Source organism: Hyperoodon ampullatus (assembly GCF_949752795.1).
Source record: "Hyperoodon ampullatus genome assembly, chromosome: 17".
NCBI lineage: Eukaryota > Metazoa > Chordata > Mammalia > Artiodactyla > Ziphiidae > Hyperoodon > Hyperoodon ampullatus.
Genome location: NC_136930.1, coordinates 69477967 through 69505908, shown reverse-complemented (window position 1 = coordinate 69505908; position 27942 = coordinate 69477967). Strand labels below are relative to the sequence as shown.

General features: G+C 40.4%; 1 protein-coding gene across 2 annotated transcripts in view; it reads left to right on the top strand.

Moving 5' to 3' along the window:
• Positions 1-2217: 2217 nt before the first annotated feature.
• Positions 2218-27942, top strand: part of DNAAF11 (dynein axonemal assembly factor 11) — a gene marked incomplete at both ends in the record, with an annotated part of 47128 nt that continues 21403 nt past the window's right edge. Inside the window, 7 exons of one of the 2 annotated variants that reach the window (XM_079722215.1) lie at positions 2218-2286; positions 7872-8098; positions 12894-13085; positions 14576-14653; positions 17704-17769; positions 21313-21382; positions 22130-22225. In XM_079722215.1, the coding sequence (XP_079578341.1) occupies positions 2218-2286; positions 7872-8098; positions 12894-13085; positions 14576-14653; positions 17704-17769; positions 21313-21382; positions 22130-22225 (798 nt within the window). The remainder of the gene's footprint in view (positions 2287-7871; positions 8099-12893; positions 13086-14575; positions 14654-17703; positions 17770-21312; positions 21383-22129; positions 22226-27942) is intronic. The other variant, XM_079722216.1, reaches the window with a different exon arrangement.

Here is a 27942-nt window from a genome sequence, read left to right as displayed (position 1 = left end):
GTGAGGAACTCAGCAAGAGTTTGGCTGGGACGTTCCTCTCCGACCCAGGGCATTCGGCTTCTTTACTGCCTTCTCAGCCAGCTTGAGCTCTGACACCCGCCCTGCGCAGCCCGTCTGTGGCTCATGCTTCTTGCCCTGCTTGCTCTCCATGCCCAGCCCCAGGTGGGCCCCTCCGTGGACGCCTTCTTCCCCTGGCTCGCGCTCCCAGGCCCCACGCTAGCCCTCGTTAGGGTATCTCCCTTGCCCTCCTCGAGCTCTGACACCTTGCTCATGGCGCCGCTCCCCTGCGGACCCCTCTTCACTCTACTTGGTCTCCGATGCCTCTTGCTGGGTGTCACGTGAGGACACCCTCCCTCCCTTCCTTGGCCTCTGATTCCTCAAGGCAGGCTGCCCTTCCTTGTTGATACCATCCTGTCTCCACTGACACCCCCTGGTTGGCTGTCTTTGGTGTGGATGCTCTTTTCATCCTGCCCAGGTTCCTACCCCCCATCCCTCTCTGCAGGGATGCCTTCCTCACTGGGCTTGGGCTCCTGCCCTCGTGCCAGACCACCCGCACCCGGGATGCCCCTCACTGCTGGGGCTCCAGCTTCCAGCACAGGGCAGCTCTCTGCACACCGCTCTCATCCTGTTTGGGCTCCACCACTCTGCTCTGGACCAGCGTAGCTACCGCTCGCCTCTCTACTCCTTTCCTCTGCCTCCCCTGACGGCTTTAGGAATTACTTGTGCTGAAAGGAAGGGAAGAGGAGGAAAGGGAAGGGAAAGGGAAGAGCGGGGAAGAGGAGCAGCCACCCTGACAGACCTTTTCTTCTTCTCTCCCTTCCTTTTGTCCGTCTTTCTTTCCTTCCTTCCTTCTTTCCTATGTTCTCAAAACAGGGAGACGAGTTAGGAGATACGCCATATTGCATGCAGAAGGTGACAAGAACCTGAGCTGGAATATTGGTAATAGGATGACAGTGGACAAGACGTACGTAAAAAGAATTTAGGACTTGAGATCTGCGTGGCTTGATGACTGCTGACACGAAGGGGCCGAGAGGATGGTTTAGGTTAACTTCCTAGTCAACCCTGACTTGACTCTGGGTGTTGAATCACATCTGATACCAAAATGGTGATGACGTCGACAGAGTTTAGACATAAAGAAAGCAGAAAAGCTGTCTTGAGGAGTAGAGAGTGAGAGAAAATATGGAGACTTCAGTTTGGACACGTTGAATGTGATATGTCTTGCAGGCATGTAGAAACAGGAGTGTGATATTCAGTTGGATGGTCAGACATGGGGTTATTGTCTGGGAGTCATCAGAATCCGGGGTTAGTGAAACCAGTGAACATGACTGCTGTCATCAAGACCATAAGGAGGAGCTTCCCTGGTGGCGCAGTGGTTGACGGTCCGCCTGCCGATGCAGGGGACACGGGTTCGTGCCCTGGTCCAGGAAGATCCCACATGCCGTGGAGCGGCTGGGCCCGTGAGCCATGGCCGCTGAGCCTGCGCGTCCGGAGCCTGTGCTCCACAACGGGAGAGGCCACAGCAGTGAGAGGCCTGCGTACCGCAAAAAAACAAAAAAAAAAAGACCATAAGGAGAGGGAATATTAGGTCAAGGATGGAAATCTCCATCACCATTGATGGAGTGGAAAAGTCTGTAAAAGAGATCAAGAGAAATAGACTACATTATAAAGGAGAACAAGGAAAGAGTCGCATCAGTGTTTCAAGACAGTTGAGAGATTTAAGAGACAATCCATGGTCGACTGTGCCACATGCAGCAGACTCTTCTAGTGACATAGTGCATTGAAGAGGCTCCATTAGATTTGTCAACGTGATGTAGTCATGCCAGATAGTGACCAAATCTAAATGTGAACAGCCCAGAGCTTAGGGATACGGGCAAGGAAATGATTTCCTTTGGCTGGAGGGACTAAGGGGTTGAAAATAAGGGGAGACACAGATAGAAAAGTGAGTCAAGACTAAGCCTTTTTGAGGTTTCTGAAAAACCACTTCTTGGTAAGCAGTGCAATTAATCAACAGACTTAAAATATTGCAGCTGTTAGTTCTATGATGTGTTATTGTACACATTTTACTGCCTGTGTGATTTTTCTGGCTTTTTTTTCTTTTCATTTCTCTCAACAGGATGTGAAGGGCTGACAAAGCTTGACTTGACGGTAAATTTCATTGGCGAGCTGAGCAGCGTGAAGACCCTTCAACACAACATCCACCTGAAGGAGCTCTTCCTCATGGGAAACCCCTGCGCTGACTTTGACGGCTACAGACAGTTCGTGGTGGCAACTCTTCAACAACTAAAGGTATGCTTTTTTGTCAGTGATACAAAATTCTCAGACAAATGAAAACAAGCAACTACAGTGATTCCTGATTTATTCACAGCATTTTCAGAGAATGTGTTGTTTTAGAGGATGGAATATTCCAGAAGATCAAAACCGAGTCTTTGGCTCACTGAACCTTTGTTTTTTTTTTCTTTTGTGGTACGCGGGCCTCTCACCATTGTGGCCTCTCCCATTGCGGAGCACAGGCTCTGGACGCGCTGGCTCAGTGGCCATGGCTTACGGGCCCAGCCGCTCCGCGGCATGTGGGGTCTTCCCGGAGCGGGGCACGAACCCGTGTCCCCTGCATCGGCAGGCGGACCCTCAACCGCTGTGCCACCAGGGAAGCCCTCACTGAACCTTTAAAGTTGTTTTAATATTATAGCTTTAATAAACCTTTGAAAAATAAATTGCATGCTTTTCTCCTTTCTCATTCAGAACACACACAGTTTAATTGAACTTTCTTGGTGAGTTTAAGTCATTGTTACAAACAGCGTTCCTTATTACTAGTAGCAAACCAAAAGTTTAGGGCTTTTGAGGTGGCGACAGCTTTATACCTTTGTATTTCACAGTCTTAAACTACTGTGCTTTTTAAAGTATTATTTCTTACTATTGCTTTCTATTAACTCATTCGCTATGTTAGTAATTCTCAAACTCTGGTATGCTTTGGAATACTTAGATGGGGTTCGCTGGGCCCCTCCCCCAGAGTTTCTGATTCAGTAGGTCTGATGGGCACCCAAGAATTTGTATTTCTAACAGGCTTTCAGGCGATGCTGATGCTACTGGTCCAGGGACCTCATTTGAGAACCACTGCTCTGTGTGTTCATTTCTTATGTCAAATCTCCCGATATTCGATACTTTTGGTACTGGGAAAGAACACATGGTTTCTAGAAAAATCATACATCTGAGAATATTTAAGTAGTAATATTAATGTCCATGTAATTCCAAGAGTTCCTGACTTGCATGTGTTGGTTTGAAACCTCGGGAGCTTCCCAGGTGAAATCTGAAACTGGCCCCCATGCACGGAGGGCAAGGAGAGACCAAAGAAAGAGGCAGGACTCCAGGTGGGTAGGTGGCAGGTTTAATAAGCAAGGAAACCTACTTACCAAGCTTGTTTGGGGCAACAGGATGAGTAGATCTCTGCGCCTGTGCGCCATAATCTTACAAGTTTATAGAGAGGCCTTAACTGGGTTCAGTCACATACACCATCCAGAGGGTCTCAGCAAAGCCTTACTGTCTCAAGGCTGCACCCTTGGAACTGCTCCTAGTGTGGGAGCAGTGGGCAGAAGGTACATTCCAAGGACAGGGGAGGGGGTGAGGAGCCTGTGATTGCCCAGGTCCAGTCGCAGGCCATCCAGCGGTCATGTCCTCTTGGTGTCCCTCCAGCAGCAGGGACCGCATTTTGCTTCTGCAGAGAGAATGCATGGAGGCCCTGGCTTTCTAACAGTCCTTTTCCTCTATCCTCAGAGGACATTTGTTTTTAGACTGCTGTGTTCTATGTAGTCAAAATTGCTGGATTGATAGAACACATTTCTTCTAATGTAAAATTTCTTTGATTAAGAGAATGAGTGATTCAGGTAATTGAACCTAGAATATATATGTAGAATGAGTGATGAAGTAGATCAAACATAACCCAGGCTGATCATCATTGTACAATGACTTCCTAAAAAAATGAACTGATGAGAACCAGAATTTCAGAGAAAATGGATGCTGTGAACCATCTCCCTGGAAGGGTGCAGGGACTGTCATCACAGCTGGGCCCCCTGTCAACTCTGCAGTGCTTGGGCTAGGGGTGTGTGAGAGCCATCAGACAGGTGCCTGAAGCACGGGCCAGGGTTGTTCCAGGTGCTTTGGACACAGCATCTCTGATACTCCCGGACTCTTGCAGGGAGAGGATTAGGTGCCTTCTGAGATGAGGGAGCCAGGCCTCGGAAAGCTGATGCTCCTTGTTTAAGGTGACACACCTGGCAAGTGACCCTGGTGGGATTTGAGCTAATAGCCCACCATTCACACCATAACCACACTCACTGCTTCTGTCTGGGTTAATGTACACGCTTCAGGTCCAGTCTTTCCTTTCAGAAAGACTATTCTGAATAAGCTGTTACAACAGGCAACAGCCTCCCTTTGAAATATAGTATTCATAAATGTGTTTACTAGTATTTAAAAACAGCTTGATAAATTTTAGAGTCTTATTTACCATTCCATTGAAAGTTTGTGATCTACTTGACAGGAGCTGCATTAACAGATGTCTTATTTTCCTAGGGCTGCCATAACAAAGTTCTGGAAATGGGGTGGCTTGAACATCAGGAATTTATCTCATTGTTCTGGACACTAGAAATTCTAGATCAAGGTGTGGGTTGGTTGCTTCTGAGTCTGTGAGGCAGCATCTGTTCCATGCCTTTCTCCCAGCTTCTGGTGGGTCCTGGCAAGCTTTGACTTTCCTTGGCTTGTGGAAGCGTCACTCCCATCTTTTTTTAAGGACACCAGTCATGTTGGATTAAGGGCCCACGTTGCTGCAGAACAATCTCATCTTAACTGATTACATCTGCAGGGACCCTATTTCCAAATAAGGTCACATTCTGAGGTACTGGGGGTCAGGACTTCAACATAACATTTTTTGGGGGAAACACAATTTAACTCATAACAACAGAGTAGTTATTTAGACAGACACGCACAAGAGGTGTGAGGAGATTCAGCCCTTTTCAAGTATCCTCTTCCTAGTGTCTGAGCCACTTCAGGTGGTAAGTAGGCACTGTAGCCTAGTGGGAAAAGTTTTGTAGCAGACAAACCAGGATAGGACTCATGTCTCTGCTACCCGCGAGTTGCATGCCTCATTTTTCTCATCTATAATGGATTAATAATTCCTACTTTAAAGAAGTTCTCTGAGGCCCTCAATGAATCTTAGTTTCTCTTTCTCTTCTTTGCTGAAGCACACATGCAATTATTATCAAGAAACATAGACACTCTGCCTCTGTGTTGCAAGAACTCTAAGTGAATAAAGATCAAGGAATACTGCAATACACAGCCTAGAACATAATCTCTCAGTTCATCAGGCCTTCTGAATTCAGCTGTGATTTTGGACTGAAGAAAACTTAGGCCAATTTTGAAAACTACCTAACAAAAGTCTTCAAAAACTTGAGATCCAATAAGAAGGCCCCGAGAACAGGTGCTGGCATACATGTGACACCATCTCAAATTTGTCATCAGTTCCCAGTATGAGGTCTTCTGCTTCCGTCCTGTATTGGTGACAAGGGGTTTATTGGTCATAATCTTTTAGAAACAGTAGGTCTAAATTATATCAATGTTTATTTAACCCAAGTATAAGGAAATATATATATATTATATATAATACTATATATGTATATATATAAAGTTAATACTTAAATCCTTACATCCCAGATACAGGTAAGAGAATATATCACCTTCACAATGTTCATCAAAATTCCAGTGAAAGGGGCTTCCCTGGTGGCGCAGTGGTTGGGAGTCTGCCTGCCGATGCAGGAGATGCGGGTTCGTGCCCCGGTCCGGGAGGATCCCACATGCCGCAGAGCGGCTGGGCCCGTGAGCCATGGCCGCTGAGCCTGTGCATCCGGAGCCTGTGCTCCGCAGTGGGAGAGGCCCACATACCGCAAAAAAAAAAAAAAAAAAAGGCTAAGTACTTAGACCACAATTACTTATCACCTTAAATAATAGGTTTTATTGAATTGGATTTTATCATTATGGCCTCATCTTTCACTGAAGGATCTTAGAAGAGACAGCTTTGTGAAGACTGTTGTGTATGGACATGTTGCTACAGAAACAATGCGTGACATCTCTCAAGATCTCCACTAAGAAACTCACTTTAGAAATGTGTTTTAGAACTAAGTATTAGAGAGAAGCTAGAAACGAGTATATTTTCTCAGTAAAGAAAGCAAAAATCGCTTCACTGATGATGTTTTTCTGTTCTGCTTTGGCCGCCAGCAAGCTCAGAGCCAATTCTGCCGCCCATCTACAGCAGCCATATGAGTTCTTATGACCAAGACCTACTTTAAATTATTTTTTTCCAAATAGCGACATTATAATTTTGATCTTTAATTAACTGCTCCTGATAATTTTTATTTTTAAGTTATTTTTAATTGATTTGTTTTATTATTTTATTTTATTTATTTATTCTTTTGGCTGCATTGGGTCTTTGTTGCTGCACGCGGGCTTTTCTCTAGCTGTGGTGAGTGGAGGCTACTCTTCGTTGCGGTGTGCGTGCTTCTCATTGCGGCGGCTTCTCTTGTTGTGGAGCGGGGGCTCTAGGTGCGTGGGCTTCAGTAGTTGTGGCTCGTAGGCTCTAGAGCGCAGACTCAGTAGTTGTGGCGCACGGGCTTAGTTGCTTCACGGCATGTGGGATCTTCCTGGACCAGGGCTTGAACCCGTGTCCCCTGAGTTGGCAGGTGGATTCTTAACCACTGCACCACCAGGGAAGCCCATAACTGCTCCTGATAATTTTTTGAAATTCATATTTAACTCCATCTTTGTGTGTTTTGTATTTGTGTTTCCTTTTGCTGTGGTAATGAATGGCCACAAGCTCAGTGGTTTAAAACAACACAAATACATACTCTTTGTTGTGGAGGTCAGAATCTAAGATTGTGGTGTTGGCAAGACTCTGCTCCTTTTGCAGGCTTCAGAGGTGATTTTGTTCCCCTGCATTTCTCAGCTCCTAGAGGGCGCCTGCTTTGAGTCCCTGCCCCTTCCTCCATCTTTAAGGCCAGCCGTGCAGCATCTTCAGACCTCTCCCTAACTCTGACCCTGACACTTATGCTGCCTTCCTTCCTTTATAAAGACCCATGTGATTACATCCAGCCCACGCAGATAATCCAGGATAATCTCCCCATTTTAACATCCTTAACTTAATCGCATCTGCAACGTCATTTTCACCATGGAAGGTAGCATTCACAGGGATTAGAAAGTGGACATTCTTGGGGGACCATTATTCTGCCTACCACACTTTTCTAAATACCTCACCTCTCTTGGTAGAAAAAGGCTCAGTAAATAAGTAGGCATCTCTAAATTGGTAGCTTTGAACCTTCAGATTTCGGGTTGGTGTTTTTAATATTTCAATTTGGAACAATCCCTATAGAGGTACCAGATGAAAACAGTGACCGTAAGAATTAATAATACACTCTACATGTCTTGTCAAGGGTGGAACATGGGCTCATTTGCAATAGAGCTCAATCTTGTGTGACGTACAAGGCCCTTTTTCGTAGAGAGCATTGGGGACTTGAGGCACTGAAATTCTTTACATCGTGAGCAGTTATAAAATTACTATATTTTGGGAGCTTGTCATTAATAATCAGTTTCAACAGGAGACCTACTTATTATTGTTACCAGTAAAGATACTTTGTAAACTGTGTTAATTGTATGAAGTAAACATTGATTTAGATCAAAGTTTCTGACGTTTCCCATTAATTACTTTGCTTTTAATTCCATATCACTAAGGTGCATAATTTATTATTTCTCATCTTGCAAGCAAAGTCTGCTTGGGGCTGATTCGAATTGTGACTTTTGAATAAATGCACTGTGTTGGCTGTTTTTTATTCCAGTGGTTGGATGGTAAAGAAATTGAGCGTTCAGAAAGGATTCAGGCATTACAGGACTTTCCAGTAGTTGAACAACAAATCAGAGAGCAGGAGAAAGCTTACTGCCTCAGACGAGCCAAGGACAAGGAAGAGGCTCAGAGGAGACTGCAGGAGGAGGAAAACGAAGGCGAGAGGGAGGGAAGGCGCACAGGCTTTGACGGACGTTGGTACACAGACATCAGTGCTACTCTGTACGTAACTTTTTTTTTTCTTTTTAAAAATTGTCAACGTTCTCCTGTTTAATTTACTTCTTACTTGTACAGTATGAGTAAAAACAACAAGGCAAAACCAAAAGGCAGAAATAAAAACCTTTCATTTCCTATTGTGAAGGGCTGTATGTTACCACAATGCAGGAAAGAACATTGAATAACCACTAAATACTACTCTGTATGTAACTTAATAGACTGTACTTTCTAGTTAACTTGTGTTAAAAAGTTCTCTTCCCAAGGTGTTCACAGCTTCACTTATATTCCAGACAACTGATCTGAAGAATAAGTTATGATGTGAATTTTGGGTGAAGACGATGTATGATCATCCCATTGTTTGTGACAATTCTGTGAGGCTTGCCTCCCTTAAAGCCTTTTCAAACTAGCAACTTTAATTTGCATCTAAAATTATCTTCAGGCAAATCTCTCTAAAAGATGCACAGGAAAGATAAATTAACAGGTGTACTTTGATTTATAAAGTAGGAATATTTTAGAAAAGTTAAATGCAAATCACATTATTATAAATTGAGTAATTTTGATTACATCGTAAGATGTTCTGTTTTGTGAATTATGTAATGAATACATCTTTAATGTGATTAATAAGCCCCTAATTGGTCATTTTTACAAGCATGAATTTTTCATGCTTGCTTATTTTAAGGGAATTGCACCTATAGTCAGGTGATTTGATTCCATACAATGAAAGCTTTAAATATTTTGTAACAGAATCTCTTAAGCTTGAGAAAATAATAATTATAAAATATTTCAGACGTACATAAATGTTAAAAAAAATAAATAGGCAACTTAATAATAAATGTCAATAGTTCGCATGTTTGCTTTGGATCTTATCTGATTTGATTTGATTTCATTTCATTTCACTTCACTTCATTTCATTATTATTTTTTTCCGGGCGTGCCACACAGCACGCAAAATCTTAGTTCCCTGACCAGGTTTCAGAGCTACACCCCCTGCAGCCGAAGCGCAGAATCTTAACCACTGGACTGCCAGGGATGTCCCTGGATCTTTTATTTTTAAATGAGGAATAAAATATCAATAGAGGAGAAGCTCCTTAAGTATTTCTCCCCCCATCCCACTCCTCCTTTCATCCTCCATGGTGTCCACCATCCTAAAGTTAGTATGTGTTTGGTATAATGTTGATCCCATCCATATTGTAATGTATTAACTACGTAATTATTCCTCCTTAATCAAGAGTAGTTTCATGTTGTTGTTGTTTTTGTTAACATGAATATCTTTCTACAGCTTTGCTTTTCATTCAGTATTATGTTTCTGAGATTGATGCATATGAAGACACGTAGAACTAGTTCATTCATTCTAACTGTGGAATAAAATTCCATCGAATGAATAAATCACAGTTTATCCCAGAGGTGATATTCAAAATATTTAGCGGCAATTCTTTATTCCTGACCAATCAGAATATGCCCCAGCTCCAACAATCGGTAGTTTTCCCTTTCTTGTTTTTTTCAGACAATGGTGCACATATCTCCTTGTGCTAGTATGGAAGTTTCTGTAGTGTATTCAGCAATTGCTACATATTAATTATAAACATCTTTCGACTATATATGCATTGCCCAATTGTTTTTTAAAGTGTACTAATTTTAACTCATATATCAGCAGTATAGGAGAGTTCCTAATCTTTGCCAGTAGTAGATAATGTGATCTCTTAAAACATTGGCTAATCAAGTTGGTTGTTAAATAGCATCTAATGTTTTAATTTGAATTTCTAGAATGACGAGTGAGTTTCAATATCTTAAATGTCTTCTTATATGTTTATTGGCTATTCAGATTTCTTCTGTTCAAGACCTCTGCCTATTTTAAATAAGTTGTACTTTTTTTCTTATTAATTTATAGTTCTTTTATATTCTAGATGCAAATTCTTTAGTCCTTATGAGCTTTGCAAGTATCTTCTCTCTGTCTGTGACTTGTGTTTAATTTTGATAAGTGCTTGTTTTATAGAAGTGAGAAGTTTTCATGTAGTTAAACTTATGTTTATACTTTCTGATCTTGTTTATGAAATTTTTCAATACCCCAGTGTCATATCTGTCTATCTGGAATAACTTCACAGCAGTGTGGGGTAGGGTGCTAATCACTTCCCACACAGGTTTGTTTGTTTGTGCCCCATTGATTAAAGTGCTATCCTCCTCCCGTATTATATACCCTCTTCTCGCGACTCATGGGCCCATTTCTGGGCTCTCTGGACTCCTCCGTGGGAGTACCTCCACATGGTTTCAATTTCTATAAATCTTGATCTTTGATAAGAGATATTTTCGTGTTTCAAAATTATCTTGGCTCTTCTTGACTCTTTTTTACTCTTCTGTGAGAATTTTAGAATCTGCCATTCAAATTCCCCACAGATCCCTAGTGTAATTTTGATTGAAATTGCATTCAGTTTACACGTTAATAAGGAGAAAGTTGACATCTTCAGGACATTGATTCTTTCCTTGCTGAACTTTGTAATAGTTCTATTTATTTAGACCTTCTTCTGAGTCCTTCAATAAGTTTTTATAATTTTTCTCTATAAAGGTTTTATACCATTTCTTATTAGATTTATTTCTAAGTATCTTGTAGAATGGGATTTTAAAAATAGGCTTTTAATTGGGTCTTTCTGATGTATATAGAGATAAATGGTTTCTGTGTACTGATACTGTATTATGCAATCTTGCTGAACTTTTTTAAAAGATGCAACAGTTAGTATGTAGATTATCCTGTGTTTCCTATGTAGACAAACCCCTTTTTTTTAATAAACAGCAACTTAAAATTTTTTTCCAATCCTCCTACCTCTGCTTTTTATTTTTTATGGTGCCTGCTGAGCCTCCAGTACGGGGTAGAATAATAGCAGTAAGAATGGGTACCTGTTATCTTGTTCCTGACTTTTAAAAGAATGTTTCCAATTCCTCATCATTAAGTATAATGATTCCTGTGAGGCTTTGGTAGAATTAAGTTAGTTTTCTTTTATTCCAAGTTGATGAACAGCTTTTATCATCATGGATACTGGATTTTTATTGAATGCTTTTTCTGCATCTATTGAGATAATCATGTTTTCCTGTTGTTGTGTTGAATTAACATTAATAGATTTTTCAATATTAAACCATCCTTGAATTTCTAGAACAAACTCATTTTGTCCACATATTTTTTTTCAATTTTTTATTGAAGTATAGCTGATTTACAATGTTGTGTTAGTTTTAGGTGTACAGCAAAGTGATTCAGTTATATATATATTCTTTTTCAGATTCTTTTCCATTATAGCTTATTACAAGATGTTGAATATAGTTCCCTGTGCTACATAGTAGATCCTTGTTGTTTATCTATTTTATATATAGTAGTGTGTATCTGTCTCACAAACTTTTAATTTATCCTTCCCCCCACCTTTCCACTTTGGTAACCATAAGTTTGCTTTCTATGTCTGTGAGTTTGTTTGTTTGCCAAACAAAATTTTTTTAATGAGAATGAAACCAATTATTTCAGTGACCATTAGCTAAAATATTGTAGAATATTACAGATTCCCTTAATAGATTTTTTTCCAGTACTGTAAAGAACCATAGCTATGTGGCAAAGCATTTATTTTCAGTAATTTGCTCTATTTTGCTTATAAAACTGTCTAGTTGAATTTTATAATATGTAAGGTATCTAAGCAGATTTTACTGTGTTCCGTTTATACTATTTAAATTTCATATTCTGGTAGTTTTTGTCCCTCCTTTCAAAAAGCATCTTATTTGAAGGTCAACTAAATGAGCATTTTGTGTCATCTCATTTCAGTAACAACAATAACAATATCTAACATTTAACGAGTACTTACTATTTGCCATACTTGGTACTAAAGGCTTCCTGTAGATTTTTTCATTTAATGTCGCTTTGTAACAGAGCATACTCTAGGGAGAGGTGAGGGGAGAGAGCCTATCCTAATTGTGTACTGTTTGAATGATGTCCTTTTCTCGCTGCTAGAGTAGAGTCTCCTGTACGTAGTGTTGCTGTCTGTCTTGACTAGGGCTGGCACACAGAAAGACACTCAATAAATATTACTTGAATCCATGTTGAATGAATGTTGAATATCATATAATACTTATTTGATGCCATATAGAGCCATCATGTACTTCTCTGACAGTCCACAAACCATGAATAAAAAAGACAGCAGAGCACCATTGCCACATAAAGCTACAAAATCCAAAGTTATCCATGAAAAATGGAGAAGTTAGAGGCCATACCATGGGCGATCTCATGTATCCCACTGGAGAATTTTAGAGGTAGAGAATCATTAAAGAACCTGGAAATAATACGATTAAAGTTTTAAGAAAGATTCCTCTGGGAGCAGGGTGGAGGATGGAATTGAAGAGTGCAAGACTGGAGGTGGGGTGATTGCTAAGGCCCAGTGGTCCCTGGGTTTGTCTGATCATCAGAACCTCCTGCAAAATATTGTAAAGCAAGGGTCCTGGACCCCACTTCAGATCAACTGGAGAGACTCTGGTGGGAGCCCAGGAATCTGTACTGTGTATAAAGCTCCCCAGGTGACTCACATTGGCCAGGTCTATGAACCCTTGAACCTGATTACTGCAGTATTCCTGGTGATAGATGAGGTGGGCCTGCCCCAATGCTGTGGCACTAATTTCCTCCAACTTGGCTCAGATAGGCTCTCTTACAGACACATTTTGTCATTCAAAGGTAAGAAGATAACACACACAAAAAATATAGATATTTAAGGGGCAGCATTCAGGATGAAACTCAGACGTCCATTATTATTGGTTTTAACGTGCCCTGTGTTCTTTTCTAGCCCATCTTCTGAAGAGAGCAAAGATGACGTCCAGGCACCAGAAATACAAGAAGGGGAATGTAAGAAAAATAAATTAGCCAACAGTGAAGACGACCTGGAATTCTGGAATAAGCCCTCTTTGTATACTCCTGAATCTAGATTGGAAACTCTGAGACATATGGAAAAACAACGGAAAGACCAAGAAAAATTAAGGTATTCCATTTTATCCTATCATTGAGGGTGATGGAGTATATTTTCATGATTGTACCTTGTTTTACCCATTATCTGTGTTAAATCTGTGTTAGCTATCAAACACAGACTTTGCTTTTTCTAATTTCAGCTTTTTGTTGAAGTGTTATCTACTAACCCTTCTTTAGAATGTCATGAATCGTGGCATTTTAGGTAGGGTTTTGTTTCTATGTCCTTAGCTTTTTAACAACTTTAAATGTGTCAAGTAAGAGCATGGCCTTGTTTACAGATACTAGTTATCCAAGCCAATCTGTTCAGTGTGCTGTAGTCTACACGATCTAATGGGTTCCTGAGATGTTTTCCTCTTCTGAATGCCCTCTAATTGTCCTGTGTCACGGAGAATAATGTAGTTCATGGAAACATGAACTTAATTGGACCTGAGAACCCAGTTTAAGATCCAGAAAAATGAGAATAAATTTACATTATAAAATAAAGTTAAATGACATAAAATCTGTATTAAAAGAACAACAGAAATCCAAGACAAAGAATTGCGGGCAGTTCTGTCATTTAAACAGATTTGTCCATCTGATCTTTTAGAGCTTGTCCATATTTTTAAAGTTTTTATGTATTTTCAGTAAATGTCTAAATAAACAGAATTTATGTTCTACATTTTCTTTCATGTTATTCCATGAATCTTTCCTCTCTGCTCCATTTATTTTCCTCCTATCTCTGCCCCTTCGTGGTAATAAGAGTTAACAGGCTTGGGTCCATCCTACCAGAACTTCCTCCACCTGCTACAATCATGTAAATGATTTCTGCAAACGTAGGATTGAGGGTCTTTTCTTAAAAACAAAAGTGGACTTATATTTTATGTATTTGTTCTCACTAAATCATCATCAACACTTTTCTATAACTTTCTAGACGAGTAGGTAAAGAGTGAACACATTTTTCAATGGCTGCAAAATATTTTATAGCATGAATATACCACAGTCAATCCAATCATTCCTCCATTGATGGACATTCTTGATGGTTCCAAGGTTTTGCCACTGCAGTTAATGCTGTGATAGACATCCTTTTATGTAGATCCTATGTACTGGTATTTTTATTTCTATAAAATAGATTCTATTTGGCATTTTAAAAACTGTAATTTTAACTAAAGTAGAAGATGTATACACAAATGGGGAATTAACAGTTAGCTGAGTAAATCATGCATAAAATAGACTCATTTAAATATTCGTGGCTATCTCATGAAAAGGAGTTTTCTCCCCCATTCGAATTATCTGGCAAATTGTCTTGGTCACATTTTCGCTTTACAGATATAGATATAATCACACAGAAATTTGGCTCGGTCGTCAGTTCCCAGCAATGGACTTCATCACAGTGAATTGCTGTTGTATTCACAAATACCTGATTACTTTTTCTTAAACTGTTTCACACATTAATTGCTTTTATATTATCTTTGTTTATTTTTTTCTCTCTCCCGCCCCTTGTTCCTACCTACCCCTAATATTAAGTGAAAAAAAGAAGAAAGTGAAACCACCCAGGGTGCTGATCTCTGAGAATGGAAGAGCCCTGAATGTAAATGAGCCCAAGTAAGTGAGGCCGAGTGGATACTTGAAGAAGCAGAATGTGTGGTGTTGGTCATACGATGGTTTCAATGACACGTTTGCTCTGCAGAGAATATATCTGACCACTCTTAACAAACTTGATGAGCCTAATAAGAATGTCATTTTGTGTGTATTTGAAAGCAGAACATCATTATGCTTTCAAGTGTGTAATGTTATATTTCGTTTTCTTGGCATCCAAAACATGAACTTGGCATATGGAAATCTTAGTTATTTCTGTGTCTCCTGAAACTTTGAACCATGTGCAGTTTTATGCCTGAAAACTCCAAGTGCATTATGGTTGTGTTTCTTAATTTTTAAAAGTCTGCCATGAACAAACTGGCTGAGGATACTGATAAATCTCCTATACACCTACTTAATACTCTGGAACACATCTGCAAAGCATTCAAGAGCTAAGGAAAGAAATTGATATAAATACCTCAATGGAGTTGATGAGAGAGGAAGAATATTCCAACTGGAAATCCTCATGTATGGTAGTATCTAGCTGTTTTAAAATTTAAAACTAGAAAGCAGGCAGAAAAGGCCTTTTCTAGTCAAAACACAGATCAAAAAGCCTACGAACTCAATCTCGTTGGCTTCATTACTCAAAACCTGTTTACTTTGATCATTTCGTTTGCTGTGCTGTTACCACAATAGAAGAGGTGCTGTCCTAAATCACTCCTAGGTGTCATTCACGTCACCTTCACAGCAGTCTTGTGTGGTAGGCAGTATTTCTTCTTCACAGGTCAAAAACTTGAACTGAGAGGTGAATGACTTGCCCAAGGCCATGTAGGTAATAGGTGGTGTGTCTGACTTGCCCATGCTAGCCCATTTCTAGTGGTTTCCATGATCAAGTTCATAATCTCACCCCCACCTCACCCCACCACACACACACACACACACACACACACACACACACACACACACACTCTCTCTCACACACCCCTTCTTTATCCAGAAGTCATGAATGCAGCACAACACATGATGCTAATCCCTGGGGATACAGAAGTAAATATGAAAGATTTCTGCCTTCAAGGAACTTAAAACTCTAGTGGGGAGACTGTCTCTCTTCAGGCTACAGCAGGGCTTGAGGGAGACCCTCTGGGCTCTGCGTGCCCCTAGTGAAACCACAGAAGCTTCTGCAGTCCCATCGTTTTTATATTCCATGTTCACATCATTTCTATGTTCAGTCACATCTTTTCAAATCTCAGCCATCTACTTAACCTAACAGATTTGCCCAGATTGATCATACTTGCCTTCTCCAAACAGGTTCTTCCCTTTGCTTCTGATTCTTTGACCCTACTACCTTCTCATCTTCTCCTGCTTTGCTGGATCCTTTCTGTCTTGTCTCCTAAGTGCTCCGGGGCAAACTCCTCAGCTGTCTTCTCTTTCCACATTCACTCTTTCGAGATCTCACCAAATCCCATGATTTCAACACTATCCTTCCGTTACTTACAACCAGACCCAACCTCTTCCCTGAGCTCAAGACTTGTATATGCACCTAGCTATCTGCTCTCCCATGTGGATATAAACTATGTGTCCTAGGATTATCGTGGCTAAAGCAGAAATCCTCACTTCTATCCCCACAACCATTTACCATCAGGTCCTCAGTGTCCTCCAGCTCAGGAGTGAGCATCCACTGGGTATCAAGACCGAAACCTCGGATTCATCCTTAATTCTTCTCTCCCTCTTGTTATCGGTGAGCTCTTCCTTCAGAATTACCAGAATCCCACCCCTTCTCATTCACTCCATTGCCACCACCTTAGAGGAAGTCAGCCTCCTCTTGCCTGGACGGTTGCAATAGCCTGTTAAGTGGCACACAGCCCCTCTCTTAAGGAAAATTCCTGGAAAGCACCAAACCACATTTTCTTTACAGAATTAAATCACATGATCTCATCTAGCTGCCAGGGAGGCTGGGGAATGTGGTCTTTACCCTGCAGAGCCATAATCCTCATTAAAATCAGGGACCCTGTTACTATGGATAAAGGGGGAGCAGACAGTGGGGAATATCAGTCTCTGCCATAGAAAACCTCCCTGAAATTACCTTTCAAGAGATATATGAAGAGAGAGTTTAAGTTGGTGGCTGGAAAATGGGGGAATAAACAATCAAGGCAGAGGGGAAAGCATATAGAAAAGCCCCAGAGATGAGCTCAAGAATGCATGGGTCATTTGAGCACCTGAAGAGGTCCCACCTGGCAGGAGTGCTGAAAGCAAGTGAGAGTGACCGCCACAAGCAGACATCCTGCTGGCAGCCAAACCTAGGGCTAATGTTACACTTCTTCAAACAATTTAGCTTACATTCTTTAATATTGTTGGGGTATTGTACTTTGCAGAATAATATGATAAGTGAAATATTCAAAATAAAATTGACCAAGTAATTCTGAACAGTACATCGACAGTATGGAAGTTATACCTAGGACTCAATCTCAGGGTACAGTTGAAAGACTTAGAGATTTGAAATCCTGCCTCCAAGGCTCACATGACCTCTTTCCCAGCTACGTCAGCCTCTCTGAGCCTGTTTCTTCTTCTATAAAATGGAAGTGATAGATCATGGGCAGCATCTCAGCATTTCCGGGGACTAGGGAAAGGTCACCAATGAAAGGAGAAGAAAAAAGACAAGACTGCTTAAAACTTAAGGAATGGAATGCTGGATAAGGGCAAGCAAATGCAACATGTAATTCCCCATCAATAATTCCGTGTTTTAGTTTGCTTCTAGCAAACCCAAATGAAATGGAAAAGAAAACTTTAACCACCAGGTGTCTCTGTCTCTGCACCGATGCTAATTTTTTTTTTTTTTTATGTAGTTCAGGATTCTCATATTGAAACAATGTAAACAGGAATAATTTATGAATATGTTGTAGGTTTCTGTTGAAATTTTTAAACTAACAGATTTTATTGACCAGCTACCAAAATAAGTTTGTCGTTGAAGATTATGACATAGTTTTTATCAAATTTTCTTTTGATACTGGGATGGGGTTATCTATAAAATATCACTAAAGACATCCTCTCTTTTTCCCCCCAAATGGATTATTCCTTAGACTTGACTTCTGTTTGAGAGATGATGAAAAGCGTAACCAGATCGTCCTGGACCTGGCTGTATATAGGTAAAGACATTTTATTATGCATGTATTTCATGGCATTTCTTGCTATTTTCATTCTCAGTCACAGCCCCTTGAGTTCTTAAACATGAACAGCGGCCTCTTTATCACCGGCTGCCACCTCTTCCCAGGCCACGTCCTACATCCTGACTGGTTTCACCCCCGCACTCCCTGCTTGCTTACCCCTCATCCCCACATCCTGGCAGCTTCTCTCCCCCAACCCACAACTGTCCACAGCTGTGACATTCACACCATCAGCCTGTGTCACCTTCCACGGTTCCTTGTTGAAGCCATTTAAAGACACCCGGGCCATCTGCCTCCCTCCTTGAAGATTCCAGGTCCTGGCTCACTTCCTCTATCCTTCTGATGACTTCAGGATCCATGTTCAGGACCTTTCTGCTTCTCCAGCCCTTTCAGACCCACTGACGCCCCAGTACTTTTGTCCTTGTGCCTACCTCTGCCTGTATCGCTCTCACCCTAGGTGTCCTCGTGCCCTTCAGGCCTCTGTTCAGATGTCACTTTATTATAGAGGCCTCTCTGCCTCACCATCCAGTATAGACCAGTACCACCCCTGCCTCAGCACATCCTTCCACCTCTCCCTGCTTTTTTATTTCTACCTGACAAACTCTCAATTTACCTGTATTTTGAAAAATGTGTAGTTGAGACAGAAACTTTGTTTTGTTTGTTCCTACCTCTTTATGTCTCTAACACCTAAAACAGTGCCTGACACCCATTAGGAGCTCAGTAAGTACAGGAGTAAATGGATGAATGAATGAATGAATGATTACTGATGATGGAATCAATGAACATTTACAGTCATGAGTTGTAGTAAAGGCATTTCTATTTTTGAGGGATTTTATTACATGCTCTATCTCATTTAATTTCTCAGTAACCCAGTGGCATGGGAGAGATTGTTATCCTGGAATTACCCAAGGGGGGTGAGTCTTGTGAAAGTAAACATGGTAATTGGAGAAGCCAGAATGTGAACCCTCAGTCTTAGGTCCAACTTTGGTTTCTTTAATTGTGATAGAATACACATAACTTAAAATTCACCATTTCAACCCTTTCCATTGTACAACTCAGTGGCATTCAGTAAATTCACAATGTTGTGACACCATTACCACTATCTGCTTCCAGGAAATTTTCTCACACATAGGGAAACCCCATACCCCTTAAGCAGTCACTCTTCATTCCCCCCCTTCCCCTGGCAATCACTCATCTGCTTTCTGTCTCCATAGGTTTGCCCATTCTGGATATTTCATATAAATGGAATCATATCTGGCCTTTGTGTCTGGCTTCTTTCACTCAGTATAATGTCTTCAGGGTTCATCCATGTTGTAGCATATTCGTGGCTGAATAATATTCCATTGAATGGAGAGACCACCTCTTTGTTTATCCATTCACCCATTAACGGGCACTTGGGGTGTGTCCATCTTTGGCCGGTGTGAATGGGGGCCGGCTCTCGGTGCAGCCCTTCCTTATCACACTCAGCTGCATCTCCCACGCCTCCAACAGTCCTTCTGCCCACTTGCTGCCAGGTCACCCACCTTTAAGAAGGGCTGCCTTCCATTCCAGCCCTCCTCCAGCTGACTGCATGTTCTCTGTTCCTCCAACTCCCGAGCTTCCCTTTCTGCTGTTTTTCAGTTAAACATTCCCTTTTTCATCATTTTAAGTCCTTTCCATTTTTAGACCTTATTCCTGGAGTTCAGTGAATGTGTACCTCTTTCTCCTTTTAGCTAGATTAACTACTCAACATTAATCCTCAGATGAAAACTTTCCTCATTTCCCCGTGCATGTACCTCTTCAAGGACTGGTGATATTTCTCCTGTCTAAGTAGAAAAATCCTTCCATTCGCATGATTCTGTCCAAACTATTACACTAAAATTCCTTGTTATCTTCATTGGCACATGGATGTATGCATGAAAGTTCATTCATTCATGTATGCTTCCTGCTTCTATTCCTCCAATAGCTGTAGAATGCCTACTACATGCCATGTACTGGGAGACTGTAACCAGCCTGTTCTGAATACAGTCCCTGCTCTCCTGGGTTTACGGCCCAGTGGGGATGGCAGACAATACATAGGCAGACATCTAATAGGTCATTACAAAGGGAGAAGAGTGCCGTACAGGAAAAGGACAGAGTTCAGGGATGGAGAACAATGGTGTGTGTAGTCTGGTGGTTGGCGGTGTAGGGGGTGGCTGGAGAAAAAGGGAAAGCCAGGGACGTGAGCACTGAAAATTGAAGGATAAGATGTAGCGAGCTCTGCAAAGGACTGGTAGAAGATTATTTTAGGCAGAGGAGAACAGCACATGCAAAACCCTTGTAGGTTGGGGCAGAGGAACTATAGGCGGCCCTAAGCACAAAAAAGAATCTGGGGCTTCCCTGGTGGCACAGTGGTTGAGAGTCCGCCTGCCGATGCAGGGGACACGGGTTCGTGCCCCGGTCCGGGAAGATCCCACATGCCGCGGAGCAGCTGGGCCCGTGAGCCATGGCCGCTGAGCCTGCACGTCCGGAGCCTGTGCTCCGCAATGGGGAGAGGCCACAACAGTGAGAGGCCCGTGTAACGCAAAAAAAAAAAAAAAAAAAAAAGAATCTGTAATCCATAGTTAAAGTGGTAGATAATAAACATGAAGTTGTAGGAAAACTTGACTCTACTTTTTATTATTTTAATTTTTCATTAATTGTAACAATGCTTTATTACCACTATGTACTAGGCATGGTGCACGTGTCTTCTTAGCAATCTTATGGGATAGGCACTATTTGTATCCTCATTTTACAGGTGAGGAGACAGAGGCTTAGAAAGGTTAAGGAAGGTGGTCCAGGGTAATAAAGCAGGAAGGGGAAGGGGAAGTCAGTCCTCACAAGCCTGTGTGGCCAAAACCTGTCACCCCTGTATCGTCCTACCTGCCATAATGTTTGTGATTTTTGGATCATCACTGCATTTTCAAATATTTTAACATGTACAAAAATCATTTGGCCAAACTTCTTATTTTAACGAGTGATGTGGAATCTAAACATTTCCTGTGCTCGTGAAGTATAGGAGAACAATTGCCCCCAATCCTGAGGTCACTGCCATAGAGGGAGAGTGCTGGGCTTGCTGGGCAGGATGTGCATGCGGGGACAGTCTTCCAGGAGAGGTAGGATGGGGCAGCTGCATAACAGCTGCAGGGAATCGAGAGCCCTAAGGACACAGGAGCTTAGTGGATTCAGCATTCCTGGCTATTCAAGTCAGCCTTAGGGGCTTAAAATAAAATATTCATGAAGGAGCATGGCAAGCCATTTTCTGCAAACCTCTGGTGTTTCAGGCCGCAGATATTTTGGGGTAAGGGGCAATCAATGCCAAGTGTACTTGTGGGTCTAAAAATGAAATTGCTGATATATTGAATTTCCGGCGGTCTGGGCATTAATTTAAGATGAATATTCTAAGACCTGTTTAGCATGGAAATTGTAAACTTTCTTCACTTAAAATGGTCCCTTAAGTGGGACTTTGTATTTACACTTCTTTAAATGGTTTTGAGAATTATAAGACTCGGTTGTTGAATTTTGAAGGTATATGGACACCTCTTTAATCGATGTTGATGTACAGCCAACTTATGTGCGAGTGATGGTCAAAGGAAAGGTAAGTGTAACCCTATAGGCTGTTCCCGTTTCAGAAGCTCAACCTTGAATCAAACTAGCTTGCCTCAAAACAGATTCAAGTAATTTTAAAATAGAAAAAGAGAAACCCAGTCAGAGTGCTGTTTTTTTAGACACACGGTTTTAAACGATGGGAGTGGTATGCAGCGGGAATGGTTGCTGACCATTATGTACCTTGATAAAATTTGTATTTTTAACCTGTGTCTGTTTTGTTAGTACTTTTTTCAGAGCCGATAAGATGGTCATGTATGGGTAGCCTATGCTTGAAATTATATTTAAATAATGTACCCATTTAAAATAATATACCCATTTAAATAATATACCCATTTAAAATTGTCAATGATTTCACTCACAGCAACTGTAACTTTATCACTTTTGAAATAATATTTTTTGCTGATTCTGAGCATTCATATCAGTTAGCTTGAAGACATTAAAATGGAAATATGTTGATGTTTTAAGACAAGAAGTTTTATCTATAAATCCTTTATCAGCCATGTTCTCATAAATGGACCAGTCACGATTTGTGACTAACTGTTCCTCAGACAATTAATTAAAATTCATAAAATAGTTCATGCATATCAAGCATTGCCCATATTTTACTTTTTTCCTAATAAGCCTAAGCAGATTTTTAAAATAAATGGTGAATCTTAAATTTGTAATGAAAACACCTCTTAAAGTAACCCCCTCGTGTAATATGCACTCACTCTCCACACTTCCTGTTTGCTTTCAGCCATTTCAGCTTGCCCTTCCTGCAGAAGTCAAACCTGATAGCAGCTCTGCTAAAAGAGCTCAGACAACAGGGCATCTGGTGGTCTACATGCCCAAGGTAGGTAGCCTCATTTGGATCAAGCTCAAGTCTCAAGTTCCTAGAGGAACATGGCCTACCAGGGCTCCTGATGACTTGTGATCAAGTTCTTTTTGGCTGAGAGAGCCAGAAAATGTACTTGTACCAGCTCAGGTAGGAGAAAAAAGGCCTGTGAGAAGGGAGAGCTGGGACAAGGGCGCTGTGACTGTTGTAACTCCTCGTACCTGCAGTTCTCGCCTCTCAGCCTTCCTACCTGGCAGACCAGAGTGTGGAGGAGGGGTGCATAGATCGCAGGCGCCATGAGCATACCTGGCACATGGTAATCAGTACTTTCCTTACCAATAACTTTGAAAGGAGATGTAGTAGGCCTTGGGTCTCTTAAAAAAAGTGTGATTGAATTCCAAATATTGAGCTTACTAGATTCGTGACTTTGGGCAAGTTATTAACCTGATTCTGGGCCTCTTTTTCCTATTATCACTTTTAAGAAAGATAATACACATAAAATTCATAGCATAGTGAGCACTCAATGAATATTGATGCCATCATTGTCGCTCTTTGTATTATTTTTATGATATGGACTAGATAGTTTTTATTCTTTTTAAAGAAGATGTTGGGGGTAGGAGTTTATTAATTAATTAATTTATTTTTGCTATGTTGGGTCTTCATTTCTGTGCGAGGGCTTTCTCTACTTGTAGCAAGTGGGGGCCACTCTTCATCGCAGTGCGCGGGCCTCTCACTATCACGGCCTCTCTTGTTGCGGATCACAGGCTACAGACGTGCAGGCTCAGTAGTTGTGGCTCATGGGCCTAGTTGCTCCGCAGCATGTGGGATCCTCCCAGACCAGGGCTCGAACCCGTGTCCCCTGCATTAGCAGGCAGATTCTCAACCACCGTGCCACCAGGGAAGCCCAAGATAGTATTTTAAACTAAAACTCTTTTTTGTCTTTTATTTGGGAGGAGAAGTGTTGTATATGTATTTTTTTCAGTTTTTTTTAATTGAAGTATAGTTGATTTACAATATTGCGCTAGTTTCAGGTATACAGCAAAGTGATCTGTTTTTTTGTTTTTGGGGTTTTTTTGCAGATTACATTCCAGTGGAGGTTATTATAAGATAACGAATATAATTCTCTGTGTTTTGTAGTAAATCCCTGCTGCTTATCCATTTTATGGATAGTAATTTTTATCTGTTAATCACATCGTCCTAATTTGTCCCTCCCCCTCCCTCTTACGCTTAGTAAGTCAGACAGAGAAAGACAATGCTATAAGGTATCACTTATAGGTAGAATCTAAAAAATAATGAAAGTGAATCTGTATACAGCACAGAGCCATAAAAGGGGAAATCGACAGTAACACAATAATAATAGGGGACTTTAGCATCCCACTTTCACCAATGGACAGATCATCCAAAATGAAAATAAATAAAGAAACACAAGCTTTAAATGACACATTAAAAACGATGGACTTAATTGATATTTATAGGACATTCCATCCACAAACAACAGAATACCCTCTCTTCTCAAGTGCTCATGGAAAATTCTCCAGGCTAGATCATATCTTTGGTCACAAATCAAGCCTTGGTAAAGTTAAGAAAATTGAAATCATATCAAGTGGCTTTTCCGACCACAACACTATAAGACTAGATATCAATTACAGGAAAAAACTGTAAAAAATACAAACACAGGGAAGCTAAACATTACACTACTAAATAACCAAGAGATCGCTGAAGAAATCAAAAAGGAAATCAAAAAATACCTAGAAACAAATGACAAGGAAAACACGACAACCCAAAACCTATGGGATGCAGCAAAAGCAGTTCTAAGATGGAAGTTTATAGCAATACAATCCTACCTCAAGAAACAAGAAACATCTCAAATAAACAACGTAACCTTGCACCTAAAGCAATTAGAGAAAGAAGAACAAAACAACCCCAAAGTTAGCAGAAGGAAAGATATCATAAAGATCAGATCAGAAATAAATGAAAAACAAATGAAGGAAACGATAGCAAAGATAACTAAAACTAAAAGGTTGTTCTTTGAGAAGATAAGCAAAATTGATAAACCATTAGACAGACTCATCAAGAAAAAAAGGGAAAAGACTCAAATCAATAGAATTTGAAATGAAAACGGAGAAGTAACAACTGACACTGCAGAAATGCAAAGGATCATGAGAGATTACTACAAGCAATTATATGCCAATAAAGTGGACAACCTGGAAGAAAGGGACAAATTCTTAGAAAAGCACAACCTTCCGAGACTGAACCAGGAAGCAATAGAAAATATAAACAGACCAATCACAAGCACTGAAATTGAAACTGTGATTAAAAATCTTCCAACAAACAAAAGCCCAGGACCAGATGGCTTCACAGGAGAATTCTATCAAACATTTAGAGAAGAGCTAACACCTATCCTTCTCAAACTCTTCCAAAATATAACAGAGGGAGAAACACTCCCAAACTCATTCTACGAGGCCACCATCCCCCTGATACCAAAACCAGACAAAGATGCCACAAAGAAAGAAAACTACAGGCCCATATGACTGATGAACATAGATGCAAAAATCCTCAAGAAAATACTAGCAAACAGAATCCAACAGCACATTAAAAGGATCATACATCATGATCAAGTGGGGTTTATCCCAGGAATGCAAGGATTCTTCAATATATGCAAATCAATCAGTGTGATACACCATATTAACAAATTGAAGGATAAAAACCTTATGACCACCTCAATACATGCAGAAAAAGCTTTTGACAAAATTCAACACCCATTTATGATAAAAACCCTCCAGAAAGTAGGCATAGAGGGAACTTACCTCAACATAATAAAGGCTATATATGACAAACCCACAGCCAACATCATTCTCAATAGTGAAAAACTGAAACAATTTCCTCTAAGATCAGGAACAAGACAACGTTGCCCACTCTCACCACTATTATTCAACATAGTTTTGGAAGTTTTAGCCACAGCAAACAGAGAAGAAAAAGAAATAAAAGGAATCCAAATCAGAAAAGAAGAAGTAAAACTGTCACTGTTTGCAGATGATGTGGTGCTATACATAGAGAATCCTAAAGATGCTACCAGAAAACTACTAGAGCTAATCAATGAATTTGGTAAAGTAGCAGGATACAAAATTAATGCACAGAAATCTCTTGCATTCCTATACACTAATGGTGAAGAATCTGAAAGAGAAATTAAGGAAACACTCCCATTTACCATTGCAACAAAAAGAATAAAATACCTAGGAATAAACCTACCTAAGGAGACAAAAGACCTGTATGCAGAAAACTATAAGACACTGGTGAAAGAAATTAAAGATAATACAAACAGATGAAGAGATATACCATGTTCTTGGATTGGAAGAATCAACATTGTGAAAATGACTATACTACCCAAAGCAATCTACAGATTCAATGCAATCCCTACCAAACTACCAATGGCATTTTTCAGAGAACTAGAACAAAAAATTTCACAATTTGTATGGAAACACAAAAGACCCTGAATATCTAAAGCAGTCTTGAGAAAGAAAAATGGAGCTGGAGGAATCAGACTCCTGGACTTCAGACTATACTACAAAGATGCAGTAATCAAGACAGTATGGTACTGGCACAAAAATAGAAATATAGATCAATGGAACAAGCTAAAAAGCCCAGAGATAAACCCACGCACAGATGGTCACCTTATCTTTGATAAAGGAGGCAAGAATATACAATGGAAAAAAGACAGCCTCTTCAATAAGTGGTGCTGGGAAAACTGGACAGCTACATGTGAAAGAATGAAATTAGAACACTCCCTAACACCATACACAAAAATAAACTGAAAATGGATTAAAAACCTAAAGGTAAGGCCAAACACTATCAAACTCTTAGAGGAAAACATAGGCAGAACACTCTATGACATAAATCACAGCAAGATCCCTTTGACCCATCTCCTAGAGAAAGGGAAATAAAACAAAAAATAACCAAATGGGACCTAATGAAACTTAAAAGCTTTTGCACAGCGAAGGAAACCATAAACAAGAGGAAAAGACAACTCTTAGAATGGAAGAAAGTATTTGCAAACGAAAGAACTGACAAAGGATTAATCTCCAAAATATACAAGCAGCTCATGCAGCTCAATACCAAAAAAACAAACAACCCAATCCAAAAATGGGCAGAAGACCTAAATAGACATTTCTCCAATGAAGATATACAGATTGCCAACAAACACATGAAAGGATGCTCAACATCACTAATCATTAGAGAAATGCAAATCAAAACTACAGTGAGGTATCACCTCACACCAGTCAGAATGGCCATCAGCAAAAAATCTACAAATAAATGCTGGAGAGGGTGTGGAGAAAAGGGAACCCTCTGACACTGTTGGTGGGAATGTAAGTTGATACAGCCACTATGGAGAACAGTATGGAGGTTCCTTAAAAAACTAAAAGTAGAACTACCATGTGACCCAACAATCCCACTACTGGGCATATACCCTGAGAAAATCATAACTCAAAAAGAGTCATGTACCACAATGTTCATTGCAGCACTGTTTACGATAGCCAGGACATGGAAGCAACCTAAGTGTCCACTGACATATGAATGGATAAAGAAGATGTGGCACATATATACAATGGAATCTTACTCAGCCATAAAAAGAAACGAAACTGAGTTATTTGTAGTAAGGTGGATGGACCTAGAGTCTGTCACACAGAGTGAAGTAAGTCAGAACGAGAAAAACAAATACCGTATGCTAATATATATATATGGAATCTAAAAAAAAAAAAAAAGGTTCTGAAGAACCTAGGGGCAGGACAGGAATAAAGATGCAGATGTAGGGAATGGACTTGAGGACATGGGGAGGGGGAACGGTAAGCTGGGATGAAGTGAGAGAGTGGCATGGACATATATACACTACCAAATGTAAAATAGATAGCTAGTGGGAAGCAGCCACATAACACAGGGAGATCAGCTCGGTGTTTTGTGACCACCTAGAGGGATGGTATAGGGAGAGTGGGAGGGAGACGCAAGAGGGAGGAGATATGGGGATGTATGTATATGTAGAGCTGTTTCACTTTGTGATACAGCAGAAACTAACACAACATTGTAAAGCAATAATACTCCAATAAAGATGTTAAGAAAAAAATAAAATATAAAAAAATAAAGAAAAAGGAAAAAGAAAATGATATTTGGCAGGAATCAAAGGGAAATTTTAGAAAACCTGGCAATTCTAAATAGGGTCCAAGAGGACATAGCAAGTGTAAAAGATAGAGAATGGAGACAAGCAAGGATGCAACAAGATGAGGGCAAAGGCAATAGTTAGAGATAAACAGGTGCTGAATGAGATAAGAACAAAATGGAAACTAGCACTGAAATAGCAGAATTAATGTCTGCAATGGCGATATTAAATAGAAGGAATGACATGGAAAATAAAGCAAATGTGGAAAATAGCTTGAAGAGCCTTCCTAAAATGTAGCTAAAGGACAGGAGCTAAAAACTATGCAAGATATTTTATATAGAGAGCACTTAGGTGAAAATCTAATCAAAGAATTAGTTATGGTCACACCAACAAAATCAGAACAATTTTAGAAGTCATAACTTTTTTGAGCTTAAAAACATAAGAATTAGAATATTCAGATCAAAAGCAATTAACGAGTTCTAAGTAAAATTACCGAAAACAGACCAATGTCAAAATTCCCCCATTACAAGGATAAATATCCTATAACTTTTCAGAAGATGCAAAGAGGTGTTACCCACAAAGGAAA